Below are 12,610 nucleotides of genomic sequence, written 5' to 3' on the forward strand. Positions count from 1 at the left end.
AGATCTACACTTAAATACTTGTAAGGACCACCAAAGGATGAGGAAATGTGGTGGCTAAAATGGGATATTTTTCCCTCCCAAATCAGAAATTTGCAGATTTAGACCTTGAATTCTAGGTGCCCAGTGGCTTTTTAAAAGAAAATATTAGTTATTAAGAAGTTACAGTCAATTATTTTGAAGTTGATCACTTTTGTGTGTTATTCTCCATAGAAACAAATATCATTTAATTTTCTTAGAAGGATAAGCTGATTGGCTAAATTTTGTAAGTACTGTGGAACAGAAAAGTGTTCTTTGTTTTATATTGGGAAAACGTGGACTCGTAGAGATCAGTTGAAAGTATTCACTGAGGGCTAGATTTTCTGCAGGGCTCATTGCTGTCTTCATATTAGTTGTATGCTAATTTCCATTGGGAAAAGTGCAAAGGAGAATATTCCTGAAAATCTCATTCAGAATGTTTGATTTCTCAAAGCCCAGTTCACCTGCACAGTGATAGTACAGCTGATAATGTAGTAAAATACTGGAGTAAGCCTGACTTCCTTTTACTTCCAGTTACTTGAGACTAGCCTAACCTAATGATTAGCTAGCATAGTGACTAGATAAACTGCAAAAATATGGAAAGATTTCCTGAATATTATTACTCTGTGTGAGGTGAAAAGGGTAAATACATGGAGTAGGGATGTGTTTTATTCATTTTTAGTATTGATTCATTATTTTTCTTTTCATACATGTGCCATTTGATTATGAAACTCCAATGTTAGGCAAAACACAGAGAGGAGAGTATCTGGCTTGCATGATGGGATGTAACTGCGTTATTTCCATGCATGACTGTTTATGAATCAGTATTTCTAGTTCAGTGGTTCCCACTCTTTATTCTTAGCAAGGGTAGAACATCTGCTGCAGAAGCCAGACATCTCTTGTATATCCCAAAAGCAAATTCTTCTCCCAGATTTTCCAAAATAATTCCCTTTGCTCAACAGGAGCAAGAATCTGAGAGATGAATTGTCCTTCAGCTGCGAAGATAGTTTGCAATGCATCTATCTTTCTCCCTTTGTAGTGGTCTGTATTTACTCTAGCATAAAGGAGTTCTCATGCTAGGACTCCACTTTGAAGATAAAAGTTTGAGGAAAACTTTTATCCCATCACAAGGGAGAGGATGCAATGGCATGCAAGACAAGAAATGGCAATGCATCCAAAGCAATCAGAAAAAAATGCTCTGCATTTTTATCAGTATTTTTGGGATGTGTTATTTCTTGTGATTTCTGGAAGTGTATTGGAAATCAGAAATCCTGTTTTCCTGTGGGAAAGCCAAATAATGTGAAACCACTGTCCCAAAGAGAGGAAAAGCAGCTAATATCAATAGGTGGATTCTGAAAGACAAGCAGCAGTAGATGAACTTGTAGGTGGGAACCACTGTCCTAGCCACTCTCATAAAGGATGATGTGATTTGCGCATGCTTCATACTCTGAGACTGAGCCATGCGCATGCTGTTTTAATGATGGGGATTGTGTCATGAGAACAAATGTTTCCGAAATGTTTTTAAAAACCACTATGTAAGCAAAAACCCCAGCAGACCCAGATTTCATCCCCTGGAAATGAGAATACAGTCTGCTTTTTCCATGATGATAAGTAGCTATTTATCTGGAAAGAAGTTAGTTTGTTAGTTATTTTTTTGTTTATTTTTTATATACAACATATTGTATTTTTCATGTAAAGCTAAAGATTGATTTTCTGAGTATTCTACTGCTCTGGCTGCCTACATATGAGCACAGTTGTCTACATTATTCTGTAAAAGTCCTGCTATAAGTGAGTGTTACTTTAAGGGTTAATAATCAGCATTAAATTAACGAGAAAGGCTTCAGGTTACATAACTTCAGTTTAGGCTAGAGATCTGCATTTTAAATTAATTCTCACCTAGATCTCCCTGTAATCAATAATAACAGACAGATTTTTCCATCTTGAAAGTCATTCCAAAGTGAAACAGTTCTCTCAGCAGGTTGCTGACTTCCACAGAGCATAAAAAGGAGACTAAAAATCAATCTTAGGCATGATTTTAAAGAGTTAAAACAGATTGGTAAAATTCTAAACCTAAGGTGCCTGAGCAACAGTCTTGAGACAATAATTTGTTCATGAGCTGGCACTTATCAGTGGGAAAAGTTAACTCTGGAAAGGCAATTTAGGAATGGTTTATGTTGATATTAGCTACATTAAAAAAAAAATTAAAAAAGAGGGTAGCTATATATGCAGTGGAGAATGTCATAGCAAATAAGTAGCCTTTTTTGCTGAATGCAGAGGACTATTTTGATCTATGAGCAGGTTATGAAGTCTTGACCACTGCTGTTCTGAGGTAGGTCAGAAATTTCTGTCCCTGAACTGAAAAAAAATATCTCTCCTGTATATGTATTTTCTATATATAGTGTATAAGAGCTTGAATAAAGTTCCCAGGGATGCCTTGGAATGTCCTGCTAAGCACCACTGCTCTCAGACAAGGCCTCTGAGAAAACAGATAAGCAACAGTAATGCAGAAAAGAGACCACAGATTTCTCTACCTTAATGCAAATCACTTGCTCAGGTCCTATACTCACCATTAGTTTAGCCTTTGGAGCACTGCTTCAGATCAGTCAGATCCAGAGTCCAGCCCAGAAGGAAACATAATGGAATTAATTTTTAAAATAATTCCTAAGGCTGAACATGAAACTACTCTACACATTTTGTGCTGACTAATCTGCCACAGAAATTGGCTTGTCAAAAAGTAATATTATTTTGCTACAAACAGAAAACTATTCCTTGATTTTTTTCTGTGCAAATTTGTCTGTACTTTGTACATTTTCCCCCAAAGCTATTAATTACTCAGGAAATTACATGAGGGCAAAATCTGGGTTATTAATGCAATTCACTAAGACCATTCTAATTCTTCTCTCAGATCTGTGCTTTTGTCTCCTCAAATCGCTGACTTCAGGCCTGGCACTGCTGATACATCAGGACTAGCTGTGCGTTTCCATACTCACACAAGTCCTTCATAGTTTTGCCACTTCCACACTTGCATACACCTATACATTTAATATGCACATCTGAATTTAATGGGAAGCAGAAACTGCATTCATAAGTATTGCAATATTGTCAACAACAAAATTCAGAAAGTCTGAGAAAACATTCTACACAAATGTTTGTACTTCAGTCTTTTGAGAGAGGGATATTTCACAGAATCAAACAATTGCAGGAGTTAGAAGGGATCTCTGGAGATCATCTAGTCCAGCTCTCCCTTCTGGGTCAAAAGAATTGTTAATATGAATCTGATAGTAAAGATGAGGGCTCCAGTAATTTATATTGGGGAAAAAAAAAGCCAACAAAAAAAACATAACTGCAACAACAGTAACCTGCAATGCTCAAATAAATTAGGAACTTTGTATGCTGTAAGTTGCAGTATTCCTACTAGAGTCAGCACTCCTATGAAAGCTGCTGTTTCTTTAAATCTATTAAATTGCTATTTTAAGAACATTATACCAAAAACTTCTGCTGTGGTGGTATACTGCCACAGGCAGAGCTCCGAGGTGGAAATAGCTTCTTCTGTCAAAGAGGTGATACCAGAGATCCACAGCTTCCAAAAACATTGCTGGAACACATAAAAATCCATCTGATCAAGATGATAACTCCTTAAACAGAGAATAAATAGTCCTGTGAGTGAGATTCTCCAATCACAGCGTCTGCAAAGAACTAACTAGCTCTGACCGCTATGTCCTTCCAGGGTGGACCCTCTCCATCCTTGCTCTTCCACACCAGCATGTTCAGCGGCTTCAGCTGAACAATATGTACAAACACCTCTCTGAATACCAATCAAATCTCATTATCCTGGCCATCAGTTCTTTCCTTCAGCTTTGCTCTCACCTGTGGCTCTCATAAACTTGTCAACTGCTCTATTTTTTTCTCTACTCCACTGAGCCCTCTTGCCCTACTTTCCCACATAGATTTGCCTCCTGGCCACATGCACACAATTCACCTCTTTCCGGAGCTGTTCCCCATTGCACTGTTGGATTGGAGTAAGGGGCAGGCTTTCTTCTCATGACTTAGCCCCACATTTAACATTTTTTTATCAAGTATTCAAAACAATATATTTTTAGCAGCAAAACAAGAAAATCAATTTTTTATACCACCTATCACATTCAAATTGTTGAGAGCATATTTAAGTTAATACACTAAGTAGCAAATTCTTTTATTCTGCTGTTTTCAGTGGTATTACTAATTACTTTTAAGACTATTATGATCATTAGGCTATGAGAAGGGTTACTGATGCCAGTAAGATGGCAGGTAGATGTAACTCTAGCTATACATTGTCATTGATGTGACAATACCTGGTACATTACTCTGAAAGAGGACAGTGCAAGGAATCATCAGAACAACAAAAAATAAGTCATTTTGCCACAATTTGAACTTAAATTTCTGGAATAGTGAGAAATTACTGAAATTGAATCATGGAGAGAACTGGGTGGCATGCCCTACCGGGTAGCAAGTAATTGCTTGGCAATGCCTTTCCAGTGTCTTGCTGACAATTTATTTGATTCGCAGCACATTTGACCTTTCTTCTCCTCTCAACTATGCACATGACTTATTCATTTAATAGTCTGCTGTAGATGCAGTAGTTCAAGAAAGCACTAATGAGGGAAGGGCCAAGCATCCTTGCCTTTAGATAATATAACTGCCTAAGTAATAATGTTTTCTTAATAAAAAATCTAATGCTTCAGATGTGGTACTGGAGCTGAAGCATTGTGATATATTACATAAAGAGGATAGCAAGACCCTCTGGTAACATTTTCAACATTGATACAATAAAAAAATTCTCATAAAAATCAGCTAATTATATGTGGAGCTTTGCTGTTGTTTGCAAAGACATTGATGTATTATGGTAGCCCCAGCAGTGTCCTTGTGTACAAAACATTTATTTAGCCTCTTCTATATTTAAAGAATCATGAAAAAAAGTTTAAAGTGTACAAAGGAGGAAAATGATTACTTTTGCTTATTTTGTAGCCAAAAGCTGGGTCTCTTGGATCGGGTTCGTGGTACCAATACTAAAGGAAAGCTATTTACCCCTCTGAATGTAGATGCCATTGAAGAAAGTCCTTCAAAAGAGCCTAAGAATGTTGTCTTGAATAATAAGGAGCGTTTTCGCACTGCATTCCGAATGAAAGCGTACGCTTTTTGGCAAAGCTCAGAAGGTAGCCTATCTGTGTTGATTTCTTTCTATCCATTCCTTTTTCTCCCCATTTTATTTTCTTCCTCTGCATCTTCTGTTCAAGGTTTTCAACTTTCTGGAACAAGCATTGCCATCTCCTGGTTTTATGTGGCACATTTGGGGAAGCTCCAGGAAACAAATGCTGGTGTCCAGGCAACACAGTGCTTGAAATAAGGCAATGGTCCTCCAAAAAACAGCAATTGATATTGAATTTGGCTGGTGATGTAATCAACCTACTTGAATGGGACAATAGGGCACATTGGTCAGTGAATCTGTATCCCCCCAAAAGCACTTGCTATCATGGCTGTGCTTATTAGCAGGGATTATATGTTAAGGCAACTCCCAGCAGGACTGCATCCAGACCTGTGACCAGGTATCCCATAAATATCTACTCATTGCAAACCCTTCAAACCTTGTCTTGTAGAGTGAACTGATGTTTCCCTCCCACTCTCCCTAGGAAAGCTACCCCCAGCATTTCCATTTATGGGTGTCTGTGCAATAAGACAGGATGTTTTTCCTCAGCTTCCCTCAACACATTTTTCTGTTGTTGTCTGTTGTGTTGGCATGTTTTCTCAATGGCAGTTTTTTCTTTATTGTGCCAGCTGGCCTCAGAACATGTATCCATACTACCATGGATATAGTTTGGGTGTCTTCTCTGGGGACTTGATTATCCTTCCCCTGAAATTACATGAGATCAGTAAGAGAAACCTGCAAAAGATGTTCTTTTACTAAATTACACTTAAGTTGTCAGATGTTCACACATTTTTTTGTGACCTACCTTGCAGATGCAGGAACAGGGGAACCTGGGGGAGAAGAGAGAGGCGACAGTAGCGACTTTCTTATGGAAGATATGATTCCAACATTCAAGACAGCCATCAGAGCTGTCAGGTAAATGTCTTTAACCTCTGCATAGTTTTTGAGTGTTTGCTTTAGGAAATCTCTTGTTGCTGTTCTTCTTTTTATGAATGCAATAGACTAGACAACTGTAGATGACTGAAAAACATCTGGCAAATCCTTTTCAAAGTCCTCTTTTAAAATATGCAGGAAGGAAAATATTTTACAGTAACATTTATTGGGCCATTTTTTTCAAGACCATCCACAAACATAGTTATTATAAAACAATATTATACACCTTATGATTAAAATATACTATAATAATAATATATACAATATAATAATATACAATATATAATAATATAACATATAATATATATTATTATATAATAATATAATATATATTAATATAATAATTTAATAATATAATACTATAATTATAGTATACTGCTCAACTTACTGTAACATTCATGTAAAGCTTAAATTTTAGTTTAGCAACAAATCCTCAACTGACATAAATATTCTTTATTTATATTTGTATGACCCTGCAATATACATTGTTGTCTGTCATTGTTTAATAGAGAGAGATCTCCATTTGATCAGTCCATGGTTTGTGTCATTTCTAGTTTTGCATCAAATGAAATATTCCCTGAAGCTAAAAATTCTAGTAAGGATTGATAATGTGCTTAGCATGTAAAAAACACAAAATTAGTTCACTGTACTCTATTACCTCTCAGATTTTTTTACTCTTTTCCTATAATTTTCTCAAGGAAAATATTCTGCTTTCATTGCATTCCTTTCTTTCTTTTTTTTTTTTTTTTTCTGGTAGTTGTTAAATCTTGGATCAGGCCGTTACTACACCTAGTTGAAAAATGTAAAGTCTGGAGGGCCCCAATTACTATGTTCTTTAGAAACATTGAAAGAAGATGATTATATACTCTAAATCTAGAAGGGCTCATAAATCAATTTCAAGTGTATGGGATAGATGTCCCATTGTTACTGATTATGATTGCATGTATTCCCAGTTCATGCCAAAGCTCTGTGTGAGTCCACAATCGTTCCGTTACAGTGTGGTTTCCATGTAGAACAACTTCCAGTCAATTACTAAGTGGTGAAAGATCTTACTTCACATTTTCAGTTGATGGTATCACAGAGTAAGACCTGCATTACTAGAGAACATTCATTTACAGTATCTTAATTAATGACTTCAGAAAAGCTTTTTTTTTTTTTTTTTTTTTTTAACTTATGGATGCTATAACAACTTGTGTTGGTAGATTATAGCTAAAGACCTGCAGGATTCATCTTTTTCACCTCCACAATGAACTTCATTTTTAATAACCAGGCAATGGCTGAGAAAGGAAAATAGTGTACAGATGGTATTTCTTTCACAAAATGCAATTGTCTGTAAGTCCAATTTATTCTCATCAGAACTTCCGTAACAAGTTAGTGTTCTGAATTCAATACTTTATTTTCTTCTGTATGAGCATGATGTCTGTTTTTGTTTTATCATTTTTATCAATAACCCAAAACTGATTTGTCTGACTAATATATACAAATAAAATAAAAATTAATACTGCTTCCATCCTGCTGGAAGCTTCTCCATTCTTGCTCCCTCTATAATTTCCCCCTTTTTTTCCTCCTGATACCTGCTTGGTTTCAAATGCAGGCTTTACATCTGCCCTGTTTTGTACACTTCCATAAGGCATGTCATTATTATTTTTGCAAAGCTTCCTCTCCCATATCCTGTGCAAATCTAATTGATTTCATGTAATTTTCCTTTAAACTCAATCATAAGCCAAGATTTTTTTCCTCCCTTTTTTTTTTTTTTTTTCCCCTTATACAGTTTATCCAGACCTTGAAGGATAATAGAAGGCAATTCATTCAGACAAGACCTCTTAATGGGTTTCCAGAGTCATAATCAGGAATTTAAACTGAAATCACTAACAGTGCATTTCCTATTTTAAATACAGTTTGGGTGTTATCATACATATTTTGGCTATAATAATCACGTTTCAAGTTTTGAAAACTCAAACACTGAAAGATTTACAAGTAACAGAGTTGAATAGTTAGATTTCAAGCCTAAGAAGATAATTAATTAAAAAATTAAATGATATTTCATTCTTACGTTTATTACCTATTTGTTTAACCTTCCAAGATACAGGTGTGAACAGATAAATAAACAGGAAAGTATTTTAGAAAAGTATGTCAAGCAGTTTTCAAGGTGTCTTGTCAGCATGGATCCATATTACATCTATGATTCTATTGTTACTAGGATATTTAATACTACTACTATCAGTAGTAATGATAATAATAATGATGCCACATAATAATAACAATGCCACAGCGATAATAATAATGTTACACTGATAATTTTTCAAGGACACTTTAGGTATTTCTAACACTTTCTCCTTTTATCTACAAATTCAGTTGCTGACTACTGAACTTCCACATTCCTAATGAACTAGCATTTCCTCTCCAGAACTCTCCCAGATGCAAAATGAAAACCAAGTTGATAATGATTCAGCATTGTATATACTGTAAACTAGTTTCATATTAAGTTGAACCATGCCTTCAGCTTCAATATCTCCTGTTATTTGTGATCTTTGAGTTCCCCATCTGAACGTATTGCTTTGAACCATTTCTAGTTACTAAGATAATACTGAAAAAGATGTGTGTATGTAAATATTTTAAGGAAAATCTATTCTATTAGTTATGAAAAGCCAACTGTTTTCACACATGGTATGACATTAGGGATTCTCTGCTTCTTATTGCCTTGTATGTAAATAACATGATTGATTTCCCAACATCCAGAGTCTTTACCAAATATTCAATGAAGATGCAAATGATCATTTTGGAATTTATACAGAAGCTTAGTAATGTTTTCCTTTATTATACAGAATACTACAGTTTCGTCTCTATAAAAAAAAATTCAAGGAGACTTTGAGGCCTTACGATGTAAAGGATGTGATAGAGCAATACTCAGCAGGGCATCTTGATATGCTTTCCAGAATAAAGTATCTTCAGGCAAGGTAAGAATCCTCTGGGAAGTGGGGAAAATGTAGAACTGTGCTGGAAAAAGTTTAGTTGGTCTGTTTGTGTACAAGGCCACCCAGACACTCTCTGATCAGTGTAGCTGATCTATCAGAAAGCCTCTTCCCCAAAAAGTAAAGGTGAGTGAGCAGCTAGCTGGGGTAGCTGCAGCAGAAGTGAGCACTGGCTCATATGTAGAATGCAGTAATCAAAAATTTTCTTGACTGCTGGCTCACTTGATTATAGTGAAATTTTCCCCTTCTCCCCTTTTTGCAGATGATCAATAAAAGCTGTAGTTGCGCTACACAGAGTTTTCCTTTGGGCTGGTTTACCTCTTGAACTGTGCAGTGAAATATCTAATACAAGCGCAAAAACACATTAGCACAAAAGGTTTTAAATCTCTTCAAGTGTAAATTAATGTAAATGAAAATATTTTTTGAGCTCAGAAAGTTGAGGAGAGCTCATGACCTCAGAAATCTGTGTCTGCAGCATGGTCTATAAGCCCTGTGCTGGAAGTCATTCCACTAACTTCGACTGAGCTGTTGCATGATTTTCAGCAGCAGGGGATCTCTCCCAGATGCTTAACTGCTGGAATTTGCAGAGGTGCTGATGTGATTATGCCTGTTTCGCATAGTATTTATGGCAGTGCTGTGTGGGGTGAAGACTCATCCCGGGTGAGCCCGGACAAAAATCACAGCACAGCCTCAGCTATGTTCAGCTCAGCACTGTAACGAGACACCACTTGTGGAGTTCAAGTCTTGTGAGATTCCTCTCTTAGTTAATGGAGAGCTAGTCAATGTAAACAACGGTGTTTGTGACACAGCTCATTCCTCCTTAAACCAGATTTGGTCAGATGAATATTCCTTACTCTCTCCAAAATTTTCACCTCTGAGTTGAGTCTCCATTCGCTATTTCCAGACAAAACTGGGTGAGTACAGCTTATTGTGTCTAAGAATAATTAGATGCCAAAGGAGTCTGTTGGGGCATTAATGGATAGTCCAGCAGTACTTTAGTGCCTAGGAAATATCTAGTTTGCTTTTTCAAGATTTGTCTTGACTTTTTTAAGCTCTATTTTCAAAACTCCTTTTTGAGTCTTTGCTACTGTGTCTTGCAGAGATGCATAGTAGTTTCTTTCGTGTTCTAACATGCTATGTTAGCGTTTAGAGGTGGTCTTATGCAGTTGCACTTCTCTTTTTTTTTCAGAGTAGATATGATTTTTACACCTGGACCTCCATCTACTCCCAAGCATAAGAAATCCCAAAAGGGAGGAGCTTTTTCTTACCCTTCACAACAGTCTCCCAGGTGAAATTATTCTTAGTATTTTGCACAGACCTAAACAAGAATATAATGTTCACTCATACCAAAAAGCATGCATTTCATTCATGCTAGAACAATGTTATATTAACAATATTATATTAAAGATATGTTGCTACAAGATACTTTAGTGTGAATGTTGAATAAGACTAGCTTCCCTTAGGACAATGTATAATGGAAATCTAATCTTATTGGCTTCTTAATTACATTGGTCAGCTTCTCTGTGTTTTGTAAATACGATTTTATATGAAATATGAACATGCAATTGCTAAAGTACTGAATTTTTAGCATTCAATGAATGCAATGAATTCTTAAAAGCTTTTAAGAAATTGCCAACAGCTTTAAGTAAGCCAGTTATCAACTTGAAGTGAAAAAAAGTTTTATCACAATCCCCATCAAAAGGCAAGCACAGAATTTCAACAATTCTGCTTTAAAATCAATGATTAGAAGGAGTTACTGAAAATGAATTGCAAGAACAGGTTTCTGGGTGTGAAAATTACACATTGTATTGTATTGCAGCAATCCTGGTAGCAATAATTCTATAATAAATGACACTTTTCTGTTACTTGCCTCTATCAATCTGTCACTAAATACCCATGAAGAACCACACAAAACTATCAACAATCTGTCCCCAAAGCTGTTACAGTTTCTCAGGACAAAAGTAATTTTACAGAAAATAAATTAACTTGGCTTTATCTGGTTAATCCCACGCAGAAAAAATCTGAAAATATGTAAATACAAAGACAGAGCCCTACACATATGGAAGAAACAATAATCATTTGGGAAACTAAGCAGATTGCAAAATTTGTATAAGCCCTGTCCATAGTAACCCAACCTACAAAATTTGGCATGTTTTGGTTATTGCTTCTGCTTTAAGATATTATTCACAGCTGTGAATTTCATCAGAAAGGGAGGACAAGGGCTGAATCTGTTAAAACAAAAGTTTCAGGGAATATCTTTTCCAAGTTCTTTAGATTTTGCCATAGATTACGGAAAGACATAGGTTTCTTTGAAGTTTATTTGGAACTCTTTAGGTAAAGATTTATCTTAACAATGACTGTTTCAGATCTTACAGTGTTGTAAATCAGGGTTCCTTATTTGAGCAGTGATCGTCTTCTTACCACCTTATTATATGTGATGTGTGAGCAATAGGAAATTACATGGAATCACAAATTGTAAGATTGGAAGGGACCTCTGGAGATCAAGTCCAACCTCCCTGCTAAAGCAGGTTCCCTGCAGTAGGTTGCAAAGGTCTCACTCTTAATACACTCTGAATAAAGCCTAGGGACTTATTGCATAGCAGAAAATTTATTCAGAGATCTATTTTAAATCTCCAGGCCATGTTGTCTCTGCTTTTCCACTCTCTGCCATTTTCTATTTGCGTTAATGGAATGGAGAAAAAAAAAACACTCAACCATGAAATTTGTATTCAAAGTCTTTAAACACAATAATTGGAAAGAATTAGACTTCAAAATAGTGCTGTAGGACATCTGTAGCCTTGTTATCTATTACTTCAACATTTTTCACAAATCTAAAATTATTCCACCAAGTTTGAAACTAATTTCATTTCCATTTTGAGCTTTTTTGGTTTACATTTGTTTTGCCTTGATCTCTATCTTGATATTGAAAACAATATAATTTTAATCTCAAGATCAAAAGTTCATTCTTTAGAAATGTATTGAACTTGTATACAGTGATCTTTTTATCCTGTTTGTCCAATCGTTTCTTCAGTGGGGCTCCAAGAAGCTATATTGATATACCAGCAAGATGACATTTAAGTTTTCTTATATAAAATACTTACTGTGATGAAAAGAAAAATTAAATTCTAACAAAGATATTAATTCTTTATAGAAATGATCCATATGTAGCCAAAGCATCTACGGTAGATACTGAAGACCAAAGTATGATGGGCAAATTTGTTAAAGTTGAACGACAGGTATGTAATTTCACAACCACGATGGAGAATAAGTTGATATGAATTCTATGTGATTCTTTGTCTGACCTATGCAGATTTGTACTGTTGAAGATCAAGACTCATACAGGTCTTGCACTAATGATCACAGAATTATGTGATCAGTTTTCTGTTAAATAATTTAATTACTTGGGAAGTATGCATTTTGAGACCTGTTTAATGAATATAATTATGTATGGTTGCAGACCGTAACCATATGGTTTAGGCGAGACTTTTTCATACCTTTAAACTCCAAT

General features: G+C 35.6%; 1 protein-coding gene across 3 annotated transcripts in view; it reads left to right on the top strand.

Moving 5' to 3' along the window:
* The window catches only part of KCNQ3 (potassium voltage-gated channel subfamily Q member 3), a 192,295-nt gene that overhangs the window by 173,012 nt on the left and 6,673 nt on the right, over nucleotides 1-12,610 (top strand). For all 3 annotated transcript variants that reach the window (XM_042809007.1, XM_042809008.1, XM_042809009.1), the window contains 5 exons: nucleotides 5,020-5,207; nucleotides 6,010-6,112; nucleotides 8,956-9,087; nucleotides 10,292-10,390; nucleotides 12,254-12,338. In XM_042809007.1, coding sequence (XP_042664941.1) covers nucleotides 5,020-5,207; nucleotides 6,010-6,112; nucleotides 8,956-9,087; nucleotides 10,292-10,390; nucleotides 12,254-12,338 — 607 coding nt within the window. The remainder of the gene's footprint in view (nucleotides 1-5,019; nucleotides 5,208-6,009; nucleotides 6,113-8,955; nucleotides 9,088-10,291; nucleotides 10,391-12,253; nucleotides 12,339-12,610) is intronic.

Source organism: Centrocercus urophasianus, unplaced genomic scaffold (assembly GCF_019232065.1).
Source record: "Centrocercus urophasianus isolate 14NV4802_14NV808 unplaced genomic scaffold, USGS_Curo_1.0 seq_11, whole genome shotgun sequence".
Classification (NCBI taxonomy): domain Eukaryota; kingdom Metazoa; phylum Chordata; class Aves; order Galliformes; family Phasianidae; genus Centrocercus; species Centrocercus urophasianus.